At 40.0% G+C, this 21,942-nt stretch overlaps 1 protein-coding gene across 2 annotated transcripts in view; it reads left to right on the top strand.

The window, feature by feature from the left end:
• Positions 1-21,942, top strand: part of LOC116331658 (receptor-type tyrosine-protein phosphatase N2-like) — a 218,263-nt gene that overhangs the window by 23,630 nt on the left and 172,691 nt on the right. Inside the window, exons 3-6 of one of the 2 annotated variants that reach the window (XM_039602794.1) lie at positions 4,416-4,529; positions 16,912-17,026; positions 17,630-17,771; positions 20,298-20,553. In XM_039602794.1, coding sequence (XP_039458728.1) covers positions 4,416-4,529; positions 16,912-17,026; positions 17,630-17,771; positions 20,298-20,553 — 627 coding nt within the window. Of the gene's footprint in view, positions 1-4,415; positions 4,530-16,911; positions 17,027-17,629; positions 17,772-20,180; positions 20,554-21,942 lie in introns of both variants that reach the window. The other variant, XM_031754416.2, reaches the window with a different exon arrangement.

Below are 21,942 nucleotides of genomic sequence, written 5' to 3'. Positions count from 1 at the left end.
TTTTCTCTGTATTATGATCTTTACAGTACAATATAAAGTGCTTTGAGGCAACTGTTGATGTGATTTGGGGCCAAGTAAATAAAACTGAACTGAAATGAATAGAATTAGATACATGGATGATTAAAGTATGGCTCAAACCAAGCAAAGTGAGGTGAAACCACGAGAGCTAAAGTCAGTTGGTGACATGTATTTAGGAAACCCTTTACTTTTCTTGAGCCAGTAAAAGCAGCCAGATCCTTGGCAAGTGATGCCAGATATCATTGATCTTGTGAAGTGCAGTCTGCGAAGGAAGGACTTGTGCAGGTCCCCAGAGGCAGCAGATCCATTAAGATGTCTTAATCCAGTTCATTAGGCAGGACTGAGGTTGCTGCTTTCCGTCAGTGTGTCCCAACGGTGCAGTCCAGAAATGCACAACAACGCTGCATCTAATTTCAGTAGGAAAAAAATTGTGACTGCAGCTTTTGTCAGTCACAATCAAGTATGAAAACACCGGCATACTACGATGTAGATTAGACTTCATGCTGACAGCACATACACAATCAAAGACAATATCTTTTGTCAAATCTGGGATCAGGCGTTGCTTAGCTTTGTTTATTATATAATTTCCATCCATCAAAGGTTATTTTTAAGCGCCGGCTGCCATCTCAACATCTGGTCAGCACTGCCGCTCGACCTCCTCCGTCTTGATACAGCCTCTGCTTCTGAGAATGGCCCGGTGAATCCTCTCAATGCTCTAATCTGGACTATAAATCACAAGAAGACATGTCTGGCTCTGAATTATGGCCCTCTGGTAGTGAACTGGGATAAATTGCAGAGACTTGGATATGCATGAATATAATTATGAGGGATAATTCAAGATGTTCCTTCTGGAAAATGAAGAGAAATGGTGTTTTGTAAGATCTAAGCTGAACAAGAGAGAAGGCCTGTGGCACGGTACTTTACTCAGGATCTTGTTTGTCTTTGTTGCACTTTGTCACAGTTAAAGTTTGAAACGCTTAAGGATACTAGCAGTATCACTTTAGCCTCAATTAGTTCTCACTGTTTCCATTTTACTTCCAGGCATCGGGATCGCTTTGGAAAGAAAAATGTTGCAAGATTGCCTCGTCAGTCCTCCTACAATGCTGAGGACCGAAGGAGACACACATTGTATTCAGAAATATAGATTAAGTATTGTAAAGGGAAATTGCTATTGGCAGACACTGAGCCGACTTATTGGAGTGTTTGTTTGGAGAAAAATATTGGATCAGTATATCCTTTGTGAATTGAACAAGCTGTCTGTCAATTAACGTAACTCTGTAATCAACTGACAAATGGTCACCGGGATACAGAATAAGTGGTATTGGCGTTTGGATCTTGCATCCTGTAACAAATGTACTGACACTGTGCTTAAAGACAGAAGATCAAGGATTTTCCAATCTGTTAAATGCAGTTAGAGTTTTCCGGAAACATCTAGAATACCCATTATAAAAACTGCAGTCTGAAAATGTGAATTTATGACCTCAAAAAGTCATAATTAGTTATTTATCTTTGCACATATCTTACTTGGAGTTTGTGTTGTCGTTCAAGGGCACTTCAACATAGCTGGAAATCACAGATGATCCTTAACTTATCCAAAAAGCCTCATCTGTACCTTGGCAGTTTTGTCATGCAATGTTTAACTACCTGTTTTTTAGTATTGGTCTGTCGCTCAACTTTAAAATACATAAGAAGAAGTTAACAACAATGACACGCTAGTTGCTAGTGTAATGTTGGCATGTCCGAAGTTACTCAAAACTGTTATAGTATTGCAAGATTTACCAGTATTTTCCACACAATTTATTCAGCAACAAAGTAGCTTCAAAGAGCCCGAAACATGTGTAATCTTAAAGACGTTTATTAGTTTGCAACAATAATATCACCAGATATCTTTTGTTTCCTTGCTTTCTCACTCTCTCACACTGCATCTCACTCTTCAGTCTGATTTTTAAAAAGAACAGGCGTCCAGTGAGACATTTGTGAGTAAATACAGCAGTGCAGCCCAAGCACTTGTCCTTAGCTGGAGCTTCCAGTTTGACTGAAACGAGCGGCGTGAAGAAGCGAGTATTTATAGATGAACGCTCACCCATCACACATGCAGACAGACGGTGACGACAAAAGACAACATAAAAAACAAAAATAACATTTTGAGGTCTAACAAATATCTCAACCTCTGAAATCACAAGAATTACAAACCAGAACTAGAATAATTTCATAAATAGTGAAGTTTCCATTTTACATCATGTCACACTGTTTAACCAGTTAACTCTCTCTTCTAACCTTCAGACAAAATCAGAACTGAACATGTTAAACAGAAACTTTTTGTTTAAAGATAACAGATTCATGTGTGTAGAATATGCAATAAAATAGTAATAATAGGGTATAGTATAATAATAAAAAATACATTTTACCATATATATTTTACTTCTGTAATATTCTGGATATTTAGAATTGAGCTATTTGTACACATTAGAGCTATTTCTTATATTTTGTAATCTTTGTAATATATTGTATTATTTAATTAGTTCAGTCTGTTACTGTAATTGTCTTGGAGCAAGTCTAACCCACAAAATTTCCTTATGGATTATTAAAGTCTTCTGATTCGGATTCTGATAGTTTTTTAATCTGAACTATCACTGATATTACTGAAACAGTGTGTTGTTGGTATCTTAGCTTTACTGGGAGGACATTTGTCAGGAGGATATTTGAACTGTAATGCTTATGCTTGTAATGTTTAAATGTTCTTGTAGTGATCTCTCAGCTACAACAGTCAGAGCTGCTTAGAGCTTTATTTTCACTCGATTACCACAGTAGATAAGTGCCACTACTACTACACCAACACTGAATGTTGACCAGACTACACTACAGTGAAAAGATCTGTTGTAACTGCATAAGCAGATATTACATACAGTCATAACTTTATATTTCCTACATTCCTGCATTTGTGAAACCTGATAAGCCACAAAGAATATGATCCTTTTCTCTTTTAGCTCAAGGTAGATAATTCGACATTAGAGGCTATTACTGTATGTGTGTTAGAAGATAGTCCAGCTTATTTTTGTAATTTGACTCATCTTTTTGGACGCTTTCTCAACCCACGGTTTCCTTTTCCTTCAGCTCACATTAACACAACCCACTTTGTGACTTTTTGGAAGGAAGTATGAGTGAGTGAGAGTCACCCTGCATGTCATAGGATCTATGTTTAGCAATAAAAGGATAAAAGAGGATAAGGATAAAGGAGCTACACTTCCATGTGAAGTTAAAGTGTCTGTTTGAACTTTGGAAAATACTCCTAAAACTGTGCGACACTGTTACAGAATGACAGTATCAATGAGTCTGTGAAATGTGACACAGTTCAGTTTTGTTGCATGTGTGTGAGCACATGAACTTTTCTGATTCTTCTTCTTGCATTTAAATATTCATATGATTGTAGGAAAGCTGTTGCTTTTTTCACAATAAATTGGCAACAGTTATTTACTTTGCTTTCAGCAATGTTAGCCTAAGGTTGGCGCTCACATGCTGAAATATAAAGACCCATTTAACTTGTTCACTGACTTGTTAGTGACAGCCAATCAGTGGGACTGCACTGCAGAAGCTACCTATTCAGATGGCAACATTAGCCAAAGGGGAAAAAAAGCCTTTGAGAAAATCCATAAACTTCACTTTAAACCAGAGAAGACAAACAAGAACCTTGCGCAACCTTAGGTCAGCTCAGATCTACTGTCCAGTGAGACCTCATTACAAGAGGTGACCGGGGTTAGCATTTTGCTGTTAGGTAATCATGTAAACTTGTATGTCCGAGTTCACTAAATGTCAGTTCAGGGCAAACAAATCCTCCCATTACAACATTTAACGTCCATTTGATTTAGTGCAACAGTTTGCAAACAAAACATGCTGCTTTACATGTTTTATGTTTTACAGTCTTCGCTACTTTTTACTCAAACTACCAATTTTTTTTTGTCCAAACTGCATGAAAACACAAACATTTCTCTCCTAGCTTTATGAACATTTAGGTCTTAAAGAAGAACTTTAGTGTATTCATATTTTTATTTTTGAACTTAACTAGAAAAGCTTTGCTTGGTTCACAGTTTGGATGCAGTCCCTACTATATGACACAACCAGTCTTAGCACCCAGCCTTCCTTTATGGTTGCTTTCTTATGATAAATTTTTGGCTGTGATGAATTACTTGCACCTGTGCTGACCTCAATATCCGAAACTTTGACCATGTTTAATATAACATGCACCACTGTAAAAGTATATTTATATCATTTAAAACAAGGGGAGTCAGAACAGATCCCCCTTGAAAGAAACTGTGTGCCTTTCAGTGTGAAATTGTGAAATGCAAAATAGAAACACGAGTTATAATCTCTGCTGAAAGTGTCTGTTTATGTGTTGACAGATGGCATGTTTGGGAGGTGTCACTCTGTTCCGGTGAAGGAGATTTACACCTACGATGTTTCCCCATCTGTAGTGCAGCGCTTCAGGATGCTGCTGGAGAAGCTTTCCAACAGAGGTAAACACGTGCACGCATGTTCTGCTTTCCTCAGCCCAAATGTGTACGTTTGCACAGAACATGCGCACACACAAAGTGGCGTGCTGTGTCAGCTTCAACTTGGGTTCTCTTCATAATCATGCTCATATGCAAATTATATGCACACTCAGCTCTGCGGCTTTTGTAGGATATAACCACAAACTGATTTGAGAGTATTTTCCAAACCAAGGTAGAATAAGTGTGTTTAAACTTGTCATATAGGAAAACAAGACTTGTTCCACCCAGAAACTCTGTGTTCAGTGCTTAAAGTGTCCTTTCATGGGAGCTGGCAGTTTCTCCCAACTTTAATTACCCCGGAGCAGAAGGACAGAAAACATTATAATGCACAGTGAAAACGGGTAATAGTTTCTAAATGGTGGTTTGTAATTATTATGGTGGAAACTGTGAGTGCATGAGTATTTTTTGTTCATCTTGTTTTAAATACAAAAGTGACTTAGTCTTTTCAATCGGTCAGATCAAGATTGTATGCATGCATCCACTGTATGTATTTATAAATATACATGTGCATTTTACCCAAATAACTGGACGCCTGTGAAGCAGATGTGTTTTCTTGATTTGTAATTAATTCCCCAGGTTAAGGGATTTTAAAGGCAGGATTAGGGATCGAAGAAGGAGATGAGCTAATGCTGTCAATGAGAGTGCTAAAAAGAGCTGCATGGTTCAGTACGACACATTTACCACTTTCCTACTTTAGTTTCCATCCACTCACTCAAACCCAATCAGAGATACTTGATACTTGCATGTTATAAATGTGCACATTCTGTTTGGTGTGCGTGAAGCAGTGTGTTAAAATAAATGTCTGTTGTTTTAAGTTTAAAATGTTTTAAGTGAAATAAATGAAAACTCATTATTTTACCTTTCTTATATATTTTCCAGAGAGGATTTTTTCCCTCTTAATTTCCTTTTTTGTGGTTTCTCAGCATTAAAAAACATCAAAACTTTCACACTGGATCCCCTCAAATCACATTCTGTTTTTCAGTCTGTAAAGATGGATTTAACTCCTGAAATGAGTGCTAACTCATTCCTCTTCTTCCTGATTTCCCGCAAAGCTATTTGTTTTCTGCCCTGCACAGATGTAGTCAACATAAGGCTCATTCACAGCATATTAGCAAGTAAAGAGAGAGGAAGAGAAGTAAGCGTTGTTTAAAACTGTGCACAGACGCAGTGTGAAGTGAGGCTTTTAGACATTTGTCACCATTGAGGAGAAGCAGTGTAGTGAGAAGGACTAATGGGAAATTCTACTGTTTTGATCAGTCTGAATGTGCTTGAGGTTCTGGTGACTGTTACCTGTGGACACAGCTACTACATGCACTGCATTAAAAGCTTCTGGGTTGAAGAAAAGACAGGAGAAACATCCACAGCTGCTGCCATTGTAGAAGCACCTTCACACCATGGCCTGTCCTGGTGAAAACATCATGTTAGCAGATTTAGCTGGAGGAGCTGAAGAAGACTGGACTCCAAGCTCCTGCTGATCACTGCTATGCTGGACCTGAAGATGTGACCTGTGATGTCTGCACTGGAAAATAGACACAGTCTCAGCTGCAGCAGAAAGGACTGAGAGGCAGAGAGAGCTGGAGGTGAGTCGACAAAACATCCAGCAGAGAATCCAGGACAGAGAGAAAGATGTGAAGCTGCTTCAACAGGAGGTGGAGGCCATCAATCAGTCTGCTGATCAAACAGTGGAGCACAGTGAGAAGATCTTCACTGAGCTGATCCATCTCATCCAGAAAAGAAGCTCTGATGTGAAGCAGCAGATCAGATCCCAGCAGGGTGCAGAGTTTTCTTCACAGAAGTCAGATCACACTGATCCTGTCAGCAATTTTTTGACAGTATTGAGTTGTGTGAGTTATAATTTGTGTAGTTTAGTGCTGCATGCCCCTGATGTTAGCAAGCTTGCAGTTGTTTAAAATGTATTTTCTGTTGGAGTCTGTACAGGTGGCTGTCGCAGTCACACTGGCAATTACTGCTAAAGCTAATAGCTCTTTTCTAGCTTCTGCTGTTGATTCTAAAGCAGAAATGTCAGACATTCAGTGCAGTTTACATTACCGCAGTCTGCAGTATAGATTAGTCAAATGGATATTCATTATCAACAGAGACATGCTTTTATGGTGTATAAACAGAGCAGTCTCATGGGTCTTGTGCTTATCCCGATTATTCTAATACACTTTCTGATGTCATTCTCATCACAAAAGGCAGAGATGAAAAAATGTAATGTTTTGTCTCTGTTATCAAAACAGATGTTTTTTTTCAACCTGGTTGTTTGAAGAACAATGAGACCAAAGATTAAACCTAAACTAAACTCAGGAACTTGAACTTTGTTTGTGTTTTGTACTTGTTGAATGATGAAAAGCCAAATAAAATCAATAAAAGAATTACTGAAGCCTTTGAATGATACAACCAGGATACTCCAAAGTTATATATATATCTCTATATATCTCTTGTTCTACCACAAACTCTCTATTTTCTGTCAAAGCTTAGAATATAACTTGGTGGCTTTAAACCACAGTTGAGTGTCTGAGTTTGTAATGAATGGATCCTGGTTCTGAGGAGATTAATTGAATTAGTTATAAAGTGGTTTACTTTCTGCCAGAGTTCACTGTTGCATGCCACGACGTCCATGCTTACAGCAATACATCAATATAGCTGTTTATCCCACAAATGAATGAACTAGGAAGGAAAGAAGGAACGGCTCGAGTGAGCATCACGGCGTAAATATTTGTTGTTTGACTTTTTGGTTTAATCAGCCTTTGCTGTGCCTGTGTAGAAACGAACAGATGGATCAGTTGTCGTCTTTCCTGCTGCACTAAGCTGCTGTTAGTGTGCTGTACCACGAGAGGGAGGCAGAGACCTGCGTAACGTCCCACTGAGCTGGATTTCATCCGCTTTCATCATCCAGCTTTGCTCTGAATGACAGGACCTCGTGTATACAGGAAGAAAAGAAAGAGTCCAGTCTTTTGTGCTTGCAACCACTCAAGAGAGTGATTTCAAAAAAGTACATTTGTTTTGGGAGGAGTTTTTGTCTCCTGTTTTTATTACACCATCTTTCTTTTGAGCTTGATTTAGTGCATTTCCTCCCTTTCCTCTACCCACCCCTCTCCAAAAAAAGAAAAAAATTGTCCTCTGGTTTAATTCTCCGAATCGGGGCTCAGCGGGAGAGCCAGAGAAATATTCCGATTTCACAGAGGCGACAAGTTTGGAGGCATTTGTCAGGAGCTCTGAAGTGAAATGAATTATGCAAATGAGATGTTTGGGCCCGGCTGTCTGCAGAAGCCATTAGGGAGGACAAAACTCTAAAGACACTAAAGCATCTGCATTTCAGGCTCGGCTAGTCCGCTAAAAAGATAACACGGTTTACTCTGTCCTTTTGCTTTCCCTGTTACAAACACGATCCTACGCCCATACGCCCATCAGCTCTGGTTTAGGATATGGGAACTGATGTCCTGATTCATAAAAGTGCACGTGGACAGGAGAGTCCACAGTCAGAGCGATACCTGGACATTTAGACAAACATTTCTGTTAGGGTTTTCACACAGCAAGAGTCACTGGGAAGGTCTAGTCTTGTTTCCAGTTTTCCCAATAAGCTGAGCTGAACTGCTGATGGTGTTTCGGCTGCAGCTTCATGGAAAAAAATAGTTTGTTTCTTCAAAATGTTGATCTGCTCCAAGGAGAAGCAGGTGATGGATAAGTTCAGTGCATCATGTCCCATGATAGCATGACACTGTGTTAGCTTATGAAGCCTGTTTACTGTGAGACAGTGAAGCTGAGGGCAAGATCAGTCAGCTGATCCAACATGCAGTAAACTTTTCACCCAGATAATTTCACTCTTTACATCTTATCTGAGGTCCAAATTAATATGCACTGTCTTCGTTATGGCATACACCTGCCGCTTTTTAATCTGTTCGCAGGGCAAACACATAATGATCAGTCGTCAGTCACTGCTGCGCCGAGCTTGGTGCTTTCCAGCAGGGAGTGACAGGCAGCCTCATTTATAAAAGAGTGCACAGGAACCATATTAAAAGTAACTAAGTAAGTAAAATGTATTTATACAGCACCTTTCTAGATAAGGATCACAAAGTGCCCCACAGTCAACAAATACAAAATACAATTATTAAGACATAACAGTATCCTTTAAATGCTTAAATAAACATTTCAGTAGTTTCATCAGATCTCAAATGTAATGCTCGTGCATTCCTTCATTTAGGAGTCACAATCTTGCATATCAATGGATAGTCTCCTTTAGTATTCAGTCTAGAACGAGGAGCTACCAAGAAGATTTGGTCTGAAGCCCTAAGTGACCTGCATATTACAGAGCAGAAGCAAGAGCTTTTACTGTGCAGAGCTCTGAAAGTGATCACCAAGATCTTAAACTAAAGCAGGTGCAAAGATGACAAAACACATGAAACACTGGATTTTGGACCATTTTGTAATATGACTTAATCGTTTCTTATTCTGATTTGGACACCATTCCACTGATGGGGTCAATACTTCATAGATGAAACATAAAGATTATCAATATAATTATTGAAACTAAGAGCCTGGTCATTTCGATCCGCTGATGCTATAAGTGCACATAAAAGGCCAAAAATGGAATTACTGTGGGCTCTTCCCACAGTAAGGTGGCTCTTCTGATTATTTTTGGTTAATTATTGTTAGTTATTGTTCTATAATTGAGAAACACAAGCCAATTTGCAGCTCTCACTAATGACACAGCATTTTTGGATGACTATTAAACGGAAGTCAAAGAGAGACATAAAAAAGATGTCAATTATGTTTTATAAAGGACACAAATAATAAATGGATAATGTTGTGAGCTCATCCATTATTACTAGTCCAGATGTTTAAGTCAAACAACTAGTTTTTTCCCACCTAGTTAACCTATAGGTCCAACCCTGTGAGAGAACAAACAGGTTCGCCACCATCCCACAGGCGTTGGACTGACCACAGCGCTCTTTGGGCGACACGGTGAACCAAGAGTTGCCCCTGATGCAAATGAATGTCAGATAAAAAAGCGCTTGGGCCAAGATAAAAGTGCTGTATAAAGGTGTGTGTAGTTAAAAAGAAGTGCTGTGAGTGCTCAAATTGAGTCAAAAGGCACTACACAAATACCAGTCCATTTACACACATCCTCATAAACTCCGCGTATATAAGTCTGTCTGTATTTTCTGAGTGTGGTTAATGTCACTGTACGCCCATATAGTAACAGCGTTATTATTATTATCTACAGGGGTAATGTCCAAACTACATAAATCAGACAGAAGATTTAACCTTTAGCATGCAGTGCATTTGTCTCTCTCTTTCTTTGTGAACGGTTTGAATCTTTCACAAAGTTGTTGCTGCAATTCTGTCTCTCCCCCTGTAACCACCCACACACACACACACACACACACACACACACACACACACACACGGACCCTCTTCCCACTCGCACTGCTCACTAAAGGCCCTGCAGATGTGAAGTCATTTGAAAAGCCACCTCGTCAGGGTCACAGCTGCTGTTCGCCCACAGCAACGATGGTCCTCTTTAGTTCGCACACGACTTCAAAAAAAACACTAACCTCCCTGCACCACCTTTGAGAGACTTAACAGTAGATAACTCTTGCCTTTATTTTTATTATTATTATCATTATTATTAGCTGTCCTTATGTTCTACAGCTCCAAATTCACTCCAAGTCATGCCACAAGTTCCCTTTTCTTTTTAATCCTGTGTTATCTTAGTTTTACTCGTGGTCCTGAAAAACTGAACATTTTCATTTGGAAAACTCGAAAACGCAGTGATTCACGATTTTGCTTCCCACCACTTTCTTATGTTTTTGCTGTTTTATCCTATTTAGTTCTACGGCATCCATTCATTTAAGCATCTGTCACATAAACACTATGCCTTCAGGGATAATCAAAGATGTTCTAATTCTGAGACTAAAGTGTGATTTTGGATTCTTTAGTAATTTACAAAAAAATATATACACACAGTTGAAAATCGTCAGCATTCGACATCGCTTCTATTTTCAGAGTGTTTGGGATTTGTTGGCAAAGACGTGTCGTGACTTTTTTACCCGGTGATCCAAAAAGTTTCTCACCTTGCTGTCTGCTGTTTTTTTTAGGACCGCAGTGATTGTAATTGGACTTCAGGTTGTGGAAATTAAATTTGCATAAATGCGGCTGATAAATCAAGTTCTAAACTGGCGGAAGGCTGCAGTGTTTTTGCCCATGGTTGTAATTAGCATGACTCTTAGTGAATACAGCCGATGATATTTGTGGAGCACGCGGGCATCATTTAGCAACTGTGGAGGACGTGCAACACGAAACTGTTGAGAAAATGCAAACTGAACTGGAGCATTTCCAAAAGTCTTTTTCTATACTGACCTCTAACCTCCTCAAGCCAAGCTACATGGATTTCATTTCCCAAAGACATTTTATTTACATAACTGATATCACAAAGTTTTTTATTCCAAAATTGCCTTAAAGGGCTTTACAGTCTAACAACCTGCTACAATGTAACAACCTATGTCCTTACGCTTTCCTTAGACATGAGGCCTTCCAGGTACATGATCGCATTTTAAATTCAGTCCTATTTCTTTCAGGACCACAGTCTCATTTATTTAGTTGTGAAAGCTTCAAACTCTGATAGACCTTCACCTTATACTTCAGCTGGCCGACAACCTCCTGCCCACTTTTCTGTGGTCGGTTAAGTCTGTGAGATGCGCGGAGTCACTCTGAATATCCTGGCAGGGGCTCCAACCATAGCTGGACTGGCCATTGGCCATACCGGGCATTTGCCCGGTGGGCCGCTGGCGATTTTTTGTTTTTATGGGCCGATGGATTTTTTTTTTTTTTTAGGAAGGGTGTATATATAATGAAAGGTGTTGGATTGCCCAATTGGTCATGATCGACTCTGGGCTGGACCAATTACAGTCGAGGAGACCGGATGCACCCTCCCCCTTGTTTAGCACTCTTATAGACGAACTAAAGAAAATGGAGAACAAAAAAAGGAAAGGAGGTGTTTATGAAAATATCACTAAATCTGTCATTTATTAATTTTGATATTAATTAATGATCATGTCTCACCTCTAGTGTTCTTGGTCTTAATTTAAGGTTTTTCCTATAGCGATTGACAGATCACGTGACTTTCGCGCATTGCATGCCGGGAACTCGAGGCAAAACAATCCAAGTACCGCATCAAATGCAAGCATTTGCAGCACCGCAAAACGTTCATTCTCCGGTTCCAATACCTTCTTGGTTTTTCTTTGCCGCACAAAAAAGAAATGTACAAAACTAAGGAGAACAATGCCGGTCCGTACAAAGACAGACTCGACGAAAAGGCAAAGAAAAGATACGAGGAAAAAAATCAAAGGAGTGAAAGTGTCAGACCCTTAAGAGCACACAGAGTGGACAAAAGATGTTAGCGTGCTGCCCAACTTTCACCACGCTCAGATTTATAATTATACGGTTCTTGGAGTGAGTGCATACACTCATGAAGTTTTTAGTAACTTCAGGTCACTGCAACAAGCCCGGGTACAGTTTACCAAGGGATGGGTACAGGACCTTGAAATGCACCCTGTAGAACGACCATCGTACAAACAAAGGTAAGTTTACCAGTCTCACAAATCGTCTTCATAAATACACAATCGTTAACCGTTTATTAATATAACCTTTGAGCTCAACGGTAATTAATTAGTAGTGGAAATAATTTCTGGTATGCATTACAGAAATGTAGCAGTGACAATAATATTGTATGTGGTAATCGCACTGGGCAATTAGTGATACAAAAAACTGTTTTATCCTGTGAATAAAAGTATATGTTTTTGTCAATGTACCGTGGTAATAACAGAAGCGAAACGCAATATTGTGTCAGGACAATTCACTATTTATGCACATTAAACAAAGGAGCATAGCGCGACAATTTCTGTTCAGCGCCACACTTGCTTGTAACCTATATCACCAATTATGTTATGAAAAATGATGTATTAACTACTACAAAACACTGACCTTTGTGGGAATGCTTGGAGCAGACTAACATGTGAGCAGGAGTGTTCTGAGACGTTATATTTGGTATATCCAGACCATCCGTCGGCTTTTACTTCGGAAACATGGCTTAAACAATTTCTCTTCAACGACGTAATCCGATAAAAAAAAACGATCTCTTTACCCGTCGGCTTCCCCTGTCTGTCATGCGACCGGCTATTGCAGTTAATAATACAACAGCTTCTTGCCATTTTGGGGGTTTCTTTTTATCGCTGTGTAACTGAGTTCAATTGAAAGCCTGCGTGCGCTAGTACCTCTTGCCTCAAGTTCCCAGAATCCTTTGCGGTTTTACCCCTGAATGACGTCACATTTTCAATCCCTATCCTGGTGGGCCGGTCTCTAGTCAAAATGCCCGGGCCGATTTTTTGTCCCAGTCCAGCCCTGGCTCCAACGTTTATTAACCTGTCGTGTCAGATGCCGTCTGTTCACCCGCCGCTAACGCCCGTTTTCTCTGCCACCGTGGCTGCCATTAAAGGCTCGGTTTTATGTCTCTTTGATGGCAAAAGCTGGCCTGACACGCTGTGCAGCTGTTAAAGAGAGGCTTGTGCCTGATTCGTGGCAGTTGGGGTTGTAATTCATTTTGCGGGGGTCTAAAGGAGGTTTCTCGGCGCTGAAATGCTCTGAAATGAGTCAAGCTCGTTTAATTGGATTCGCAAATGATACAGGCAGAAGTGTAAATTCAGTTGGAAAAAAATGGTGCTGTTGTTGGTTAGCTAGAAATGGTATGAGATCTTGGCAGCAATGAGATTATTGCTGGCAGCGCTTTCCAGTTTCACGACATGCTGATTGTTCTGCGATGCGTCTTACAGAGCTAAAATGTTAGGAATGGACATTTTAAGTAAAAATCACAGTAAAAAAAACAGTAAAAAAGCTTCTACTGAACATTTTCAGAATTTTCGTGTTTTTTTTCCCAGTGTGTTAAATATGAAAGGAGGCTATATGTTTTTATCTTGTTTCTTCCTTCATTTTAATGTTACGCCGAATTTCTTCTGTTGTTGCTCTGGAGGCTGTCTTGTTTTCACAAATTGGGTTTTCTCAGTATGAATTAGGCTGCGACACAAGTTTGCTCTTCAGTGGGCCTGATGATGATGGTGATGATGTTCTTTTGCTGAGATTTGTTGGGGATTTAAAGAAATATATTCAATGGTGATAGCTCACTGTGAGAAATGACAAAGCGAAAGAGAGTTATCCTGTGAATCACCTCTAAAACACCATCATACACTCCCTGCTCAATAGACGGCTACAGGCAGACACGAGCTGGTGAAAAGTGGTTATTAACGTCACTTGGGAGTTGGTGGAAACTTTAAAGAGAGCTAAAAGAGAGAGAATGTGACTCTTCTCAGAACTCATCACCTCCATCTTTTGTCTCCAGCCTCGTTCCTGTTTACTCTCCGGCTTTTTTAAACCATGGGAAAGACTTAATTTTGAGCAAAAGCATCCTCACTTCAACCCATGTTGCTCCAGGCAACCTTTTCTACACCTTTTATATTCAAGTCTTCTCTTCTAATGTTCATTTTGCATTCTGTTATCATAGTTTCAAAACTCTAAACTCTCTAAACCCGTGTGGTAATTCATATTACTGCTGTCGGATTGTATAACCGTGTAATCCTTTTCGTCCAGTTCTCATTCAGGTGAATGATTGAAATGCCTCTTTTGATAAGCCTTGAAAGACTGCCTTTATTTATGTATAAATATCTGTAAGTTATGAAACATTAATGTTGTTACTGAAGTTTGGGGCTAATTCACACTTACAGCTGTTTTGCATGTGACATATTCAGATGGAGGCAGTGGTATGTAGCATTAATCATTCAGGACAGGAATCCTATATTAAAACAGTGAAATGCTGATATTGTGTCTCTACAACAGGCTTTGTTTGGCAGTAAGATGGTAGCTTTGAACTTTTAGTTCAACTTGGTTTGAAACAGCTGATGCACTTCTAATCTGTTTGGGTGTGTCCCTGCTGACTTTGACTTCTTGTAGTCGGACTTCTCCATGGTCTGCATTGCCAATGAGGTTGTTGCTGTCAGGATTTAAGGCTGCTCTTTGCCATAGTGCTTCATGTTTTTTGGTGATCTGTCAATATTTTCCTCAGTTTTCAGTTCCCTCAGCTCAAAATGTGCTATCACTTTTTTGCGTGTGAAGCTGACAGGGATGATAATTCCCTTCTCATTTCAAGTGCACGTCCTCCGTGGTGGACCCACATCTTGTGGCATCACAGCTGGAGCTACAGTCTGCATTACTTGAATCTTTCAGCAACGTCATCGCTCATCTGCCAAATGCCTCCGTTCGTGTTGTGCTTTGCGCAGCGCGGCCATATTTCCGGTAACATTTCGTTCCGCTACCCCATCTGGTGTTGGCGCCTGCTCCTCTGTTCAGTTGCCAAAAAACTGTGTTTGAATGCATGTTAAGTATAAGAAACAGACGTGAATGCCCAAGCAGCTCATCAGCCTTGTCCTTTTGTACACTTGCTGAAATGCAACACTTTTTTTTGACATGCCCAGTAAATCCATCCTCTAGGTAATAAAATCATTACCTAGAGGAAAATAGACACAAACGTCCAAACTACTCATTTGTTCTTGCTCTTGAGCACTTGTTTAAACAGCAGATACAAATAGCTTATGCATAAATACCAAATAAGGACAGCTGATACAATCAAATATCAGAGATGTAAAAAAAACAACTAGGTGTTCAGGAGAATCACTGAAACACTTAAATGATCATTTCATTAAGATAATATTTCTTTCATCTCAATGAAAGAAATTTCTTTAAGATGAAATTCAAAGGTTGTGGGTTCGAATCCCATCAGTCTTTCTCATGTGCAGCACCGTTGCTGTAAGCTGTATGCACAGGCGACTATGTTCTACATGTGTATAGATCATGTGAAAATAGCTCTCTTTAGAGCTGTGCTCCACTTTATTCATCACATTTGTGGTTTGCTTATATTAAAACAAAACATTAAGAAACCTTCAGGTGCTGTAATCTAATATTATAACATGACTATGAGTCAGCTGCTTTCTAAAATGAGCTTATTTTCATTCCAACACCTGTACTCACTTTTGTAAAGCTTGCCTCTTACACATGCGCTCCATAGAGTAATAATTAAAAACACTAAAAAAACACTTAAGCTAATAAATCTAAACTAAAGTTAAACATTTTCAAACAACGAAAACTAAACAGAAACAAGAAAATTCATTTTGGAAACTATCTGAAACTACATGAGTATTATAAATGTTATGTATGCTTTTATTTATAATGTTTTGCGTGTTGATTTATTGAATCTGTGGTTTTAATGACTCTAAGTGATCATCTTTGATGTCTGAAACGATGCCTTCTTACACAGAATAGACACTGCAGTTTATGAGAGGTCAGAAAAAGACGAGCAAAACTTGTTTATGTTTTCAAAAGTTTCATGGGAAAAAGCATGTCCTCTACGTCTTCTCATATGAGTCCTGTGAATCAAATCAAATCAAATGAACAAATCAGAATAATTTTCCCTCGTTAGGAACGCCGTCTCTCAGCGACGTTATTGCAGAGATGGTATTACTCCAAATTTGGTGTGAAATTTGGGTAATAAATGCTAGCTTGCAAAAAATGTTATGAATGAATATTTGTGTCTTGAATTTATATTTGCAATGAAGCAACGGTTTAAGCAAACAAGCCACCAGTTTTGTTTTTTCCTTTTTTTAAATTTCCTGTATGCATCATCAGGACTTGTGTCTACCAGCTGACTGTTGACCTTTCTCAGTATTTATTGGCTTATTTGGTTCACTGTTCTTTATTTACTGTTTTTACATGGACGTTGATCTTACTGCAGTGTGTACACATTCTGGGTTTAGCCTTTGACCTCACTTTTCCGTATTGGCAGTGGTGTAAATATTTAATCGCTTGTTTAAGTAAAGATGTGTAAAAGAAATTCCCAAGTAGCTCATCGTGTTGTACAACTGAAGTGCAGCAGGAGAGCGAGAGGAGAGACGGTTTCTGCTTAGTCACTGAAACAGTCAGTCTCTCGCCGGAGTCTCCAAGGACGCCCCGCTGTTGCCTCGTCTCCTCTGCTAATGAGTGACCTAATGAGTTTAGGGAAATTACTGCATGCTTAGCAATTTCTTCTCCGTCGTTCTAGCCCGTACTCACCACGTGTCAGCTAGACTTTGCTCATGCACACAACCCACTTTTTCTGTACTTCAGTGCAGTTTTAATTCAGAATTTCTTTTCATTCGAGGCTTACAGGTGCACAGTAGATATGCACCTGGGCAGTACTGTGTCCTGTTTACATATGTATTCATGTCTTTGTAGTCCTAAAGGGTCCCCTTGTTTCCTTCTGTAGGTTTGACCTGGCAAGATGATACCACCCAGCAGGTTCTGTCCAAGGAGTTATCCAAACTGAGAAGGATTCCCTACAGACCACAGCAGACTGGGCCGTTCTACAACCCTGAGAGCAGGTCAGATGTTTATTTAGCTCAAATAGTTTTGTGACCAAAGGAAATGTAAATTTGTAGATTTGCACTTTGGACAGTAAACTTGAAAATGAGGCGACGTAGGGCTTGACAGCATAGGTGCATCTACTAAACATTTTGGACAAGTCCGAATCCCGGTGACCTTCACCTCAAGGTCAAGTTTTCTGAAAATTGTGAACATAATAACTCGAGAAAGATAACACTTAGAATTTTCAAATGGATACAATTGGTGTTACTAAAAACCTTTAACGAGTTCAAATATCAGTGAGGTGAAGTTTTCTGTCACCTAGGATTTTAAAATTTATACCACGGGTGTATCTACTGCTGGAGGAGGCTGAAGGGTAGCGCTGGCTGCTGCCAGTATTTTAATTTCTTACTTTTTATTCTACTTTAACTGTGGCCTTTTTTTTTGCCGTTTTTCTATTACGAATATGTGCTATATGTAAATTTTAGAATGGCATCATGTTAATAATTTCATTGGGAGGAAAAACAATCCATTTGCACGTCTTTGCAATGAAGTTATCTGACTGTACTACTCTGAAATGACTAATTTCTGCATTTTGTTCATCTTTTCCTCTACTCCCACAGGCCAGTAGCTCAAGCGATGGACCCAGTGGACCAAAGGGTGAAACCGGTAGAGGTAGAACTCAGCAGAAATCTCCAGATGTACCTGCAGCGCCTTGGCCTCCTTCCCAAGACATCTACTTCCAGCTTGAGCGCACCGAGCAAGGTAAGCATTTACTCTCTTTGGCTTTACTGAGACTTGGTTGTTCCGGTTGATGATTTTCTTGTCATTTGTTGGAATTTCTTTGGCTCAAAGCAAGTAAACAGAAACTATTATGCTTTTTATTATTTTCTGTTACATATTATCTTCTTCAAAGGTGGGGGCTTTAATTAAACATGGGCAAAGTTACAAACAATGAAGGCAAAGATCTTCAAACTAAACTTAAAAGCACCACCCACCTGCTTTACTTTTGTTCATGAGAAATAGCTAATCAGAAAGAAAACGTCGGTTTAAGTTGGGCTCTGTTTGACAGTGAATGATCTGAGGAGTTGCACCAAGGCCCAGTATACTGGGAATCATGGAAAGCTCCTCTTGTAGAGTCCAAGCGTGAAAGTATGAAGCTGTTAATTCACCTCTATGCATCAATTATCAGTGTGCTAATTGAAAGGATTCAAAAAAGCCCAAAAGTAATGAAGCACAAATGACAGAATATCACTGAAGTGCCACATAAACCTCAGCTCCCGCTGGTCCTGTTCTCACATTTCAAAAACGAAGAATATGTGAGGAATTTGTTTTCATCCCAATGACTGCATTTAGCCTCGACCTCCATTCGAGGCCACCTGGCTCAGTTTAAAAAGAAAGCGCGCACACATACAGTGCACGCTCACACATACAGTGCACGCTCACCCAACACACTGAAAGGACACAAACACAGACGCGCACACCTTCACAGCAGGCGGTCCGCTGTCATCCTTCGCTGTCACTCCTTTCTTGCTTCTCCGTCCTAACTGATGACTTCTCCCAGCTCAACCGTTATGAGGGAAATAATACCAGCCGAGAGTTCAGGAGTTCACCGCTCTAATTAATAACTCACGGCGTGACTGCGTCCCTCTGCTGTGCCTGCAGAGGCCTCTTTCCTGCTGGGGAATTGTACTGAGGACCAAGCGAGTACGACTGCGTGGAGCCTGCAGGCATCGCTCACAGGCTCGTGGCCTTTTCTATCCAGGTTCACCTGTTTGGTGGCAGCCAAAAGGAGCTGGAGGGTTGAAGGGGCCCTTCGGGGTACGAGTGGCATACACATCACCAACTGAGGGATGTAAATGAATAAAGATACTGCCAGCAACAAATACCAGAGGGGGCCTCGCACACACAAATCATAAAGAAGTATGACAACTGTGAGGAACGGTTTATGTCTGTATTGTTATGATAATTTTGCCGTTACTCAGGCTTGTGCCATTTCTGTGCTCTTAGGTGGGCGTTAATGGAGCCGGCAGTGACAATTTGCTTTTGTTGTAGCTGATGGATCTGTTAATATGATTGCATAAATGGATTAATAACTTTTTTTCCTCAAAAATGGGCTTTTTCATCTCAATAATCATTTTTGTTCAAATGAAGCCTTTAATAATAAAGCAAAGTGCTTCTTCATGCATCCAGATACTCTCTCTAAATCTAGTGGAAGAACAAAAACAAGAAACGTTACATTTAGATGTTTTCAGCAAATGCACATCTATTTAATTTTGCATACATTTTGCCTAGAAGTAAATTGGCTACACTAACACGAAGGTTACTGGATTGGTGGTGTTATAATGAAAAAAAGCCAAAGTGTGTTGAAAGAAAAAAGGCAGGGTGCTTGTGTTTTGTACTTTGGCATCAGGATGGTTTGCGTTCTTGTCACATACAGTTGCTCCCATTATTTTAGACGTTGTCTCAGCCTTAAACGTGTGACGAGCAGGTGGGACATTTGTCTTGGATCCAGGATCTGCATAAATAGTAATTCTGCATGACTCATATTTTTTGTCAGATTTTTTTTTTTAACATGGCAGTTTTTTGTCATCATTAGACAGCGGACAGAGGGATGACTGGTGAGCGAGATGGTTAGCATCTTAAATTTCTAGGCAGCCGGAATGCTCAAGCAATGCAAAGTAATTATAATTTACTTTATGCTTTACTTTGCAGTTATACTTTGTCCCTTTGCATAATGTTGTTTCCACCACAAGCAGTCTGTTTATTTCGAGGTCTAATTATTTGCTCCGAGACATTACAACATATGGTTGGGAATTTTCAGGCTTTTACTTAAGCTCTCTATAGTTAATGGAATTTGGACGATTCACATTTCATAGCCTCTCAGTTCATCCACTGTGTCAAACAAAACATTTGAGCTAGTTTTTCTTTAAGACCACTCCCCTATAGGCAGCTTTCTCCTGATTGGCTGCCCCTCACAAACAGCAGGTGGGTGGGACTTTTATGCTCACATCCAGCGTCGTGTTTTGAAATGACCATATTAGGGGCACGAACTTCCTCCGGAGACACAGTGTGGCTGTTTCTCAGAAAATAGAGCAAAAGCTCTACTATTGGAAAGCTGGTGGAAGTGTCTTCAGCATCAGTGTCTTTGTACAATATGCTTGTGTTTTCCAGAATGACCGTTTCCAGTCAGGCATCCCTGCAGACCTTTATCGCTCCAAGCCCCAGATTTCAGCTCAGAAATCACCTCCCTCCAGCTTCTTATCTCTTTCATCGTTCCAACCCGTGCAGAAGCAGAGACCACCAGCTAACCAGCTCCTCGCCACGCAGGCTGAGGGTGACCTTCTCCTGGGCGCCCTGAGGCAATATCTCTCCGGGCATGCGTCCCTTCACAGTGGGGGAGCGAGCCCATCCGAGCGCCTGAGGACGTTCTACAGCAACAGAATAGAGAATTCTGGGCTCAAAAAAGAGACCTCGAAATCCAGACTTGTGAACATGGGAAGGCCTCAGGGGGCCTTGCCCAAGGACCCACTCTCGTCTGTTGATGGTATGTATTTTATCCATGATGGATTTCATCATAGAGTCCGCAGCGTGTTTGAGATGCAAAATTCCAGGCAGGACATGTCTTTCACTTTCAATCGTATCTCTTACAACATGTAAACACACACATGTTGAACTGTCAGTGTTGCCAGATATTACGTAATGTTATTACAAGCAACAAGGAGAACCTGTGATTTATGGCTTTCTTTGAGTGGACTGAACCATGCAGAATACAAGAAGTGGTGGCAGGAAGTTAAGAGAATCATTGAAGGTAACACAAACGTGAACAGAAATAAGGAACTTGTAGCACAGCGTGGTTACACTTACAATCAGATAGCATGTTTCTGCCTTAGCCTGCTGTTGGACACTGCCTGGGTCTTTGCTATAAGGAAGTTATTATTATTTCTTTCTTTCTGTGACTACACTAAACACACAGGGCTTGTGGTGAAAACCACATTGTACTCTTTTTCCATAAAGATGAGCATTATTTGCATGACTTTGGAAAAACTAGCTCACAGCAAGGACCATTAAATAATTGCTATAAGGGTTTCAAAGTTAACACAAAGGTAAATGTAATCACAAAGTGTAGTGCGCCCAGTTCTTATGATAGTTGTAGATGTTCAACTTTCATTTTTATCTGTGCATTAAAACCTGCATACACTGACAGGCCCTCATACTCAAACTTGTTAGCAAACATGAACTCATATAGGCATCCAGCAAACAGAACAGCATTAAATTTAGTCCAGTGTCCACCTAATGAATATAACTCTTGTATCCACTCTCTGTGTCTTTTTTGCGTCTACTGACTCCTGAGGGAAATATCTGTCTCCTAAATGCTCCACTGTGTGCTCACTAGCTAGCTAAATGTCTGCCTGCTGTTTGGTGCTGAGCAGATACACAGAGCTTTCCTGATGAAAACAACTGTCTGCTGTGGCTGCTATGTGATGCCAAGTAAATAGTAAATAAGTGGACAGCTATACACCGAGCTGAAACTCGCTGTAAACCTGAAAGAAGCTCCATAAACAGCTTTAGCTTCATTGCTACAAATCACAGCTTTTACATCGTCACAGTAAGATACCTAAAAATATTTAATGCTGAGCTTAGAAGCCAGACAGCAGACATGAGAAGTGAGACTATTGCCTCTAATCTAAACTACATAACTGGTTTTAATGGGGACTGATTCTGCTTTTTCTTGTTTTCTCTTATAAATCCACGCTCATAATAAACATGTCCAGAATTTCAAATAATGCAGTCACCATGTAATTCGAGCAATCTATACACTGATCTAAACACTCAGCTTCTGTTTATCTGTTCTTGGCTCTGTATGATATCAGAGACAGAGGATGTCATGTCAGGCACACAGCTATCCCACCCACCTGCTGTTCAAACCTTCTGG

The sequence above is a fragment of the Oreochromis aureus genome, linkage group 18 (genome assembly GCF_013358895.1).
Source record: "Oreochromis aureus strain Israel breed Guangdong linkage group 18, ZZ_aureus, whole genome shotgun sequence".
Lineage (NCBI taxonomy): Eukaryota > Metazoa > Chordata > Actinopteri > Cichliformes > Cichlidae > Oreochromis > Oreochromis aureus.
Note: the sequence above shows the minus strand (reverse complement) of the source record. Positions and strands in the feature narration are given on the sequence as shown.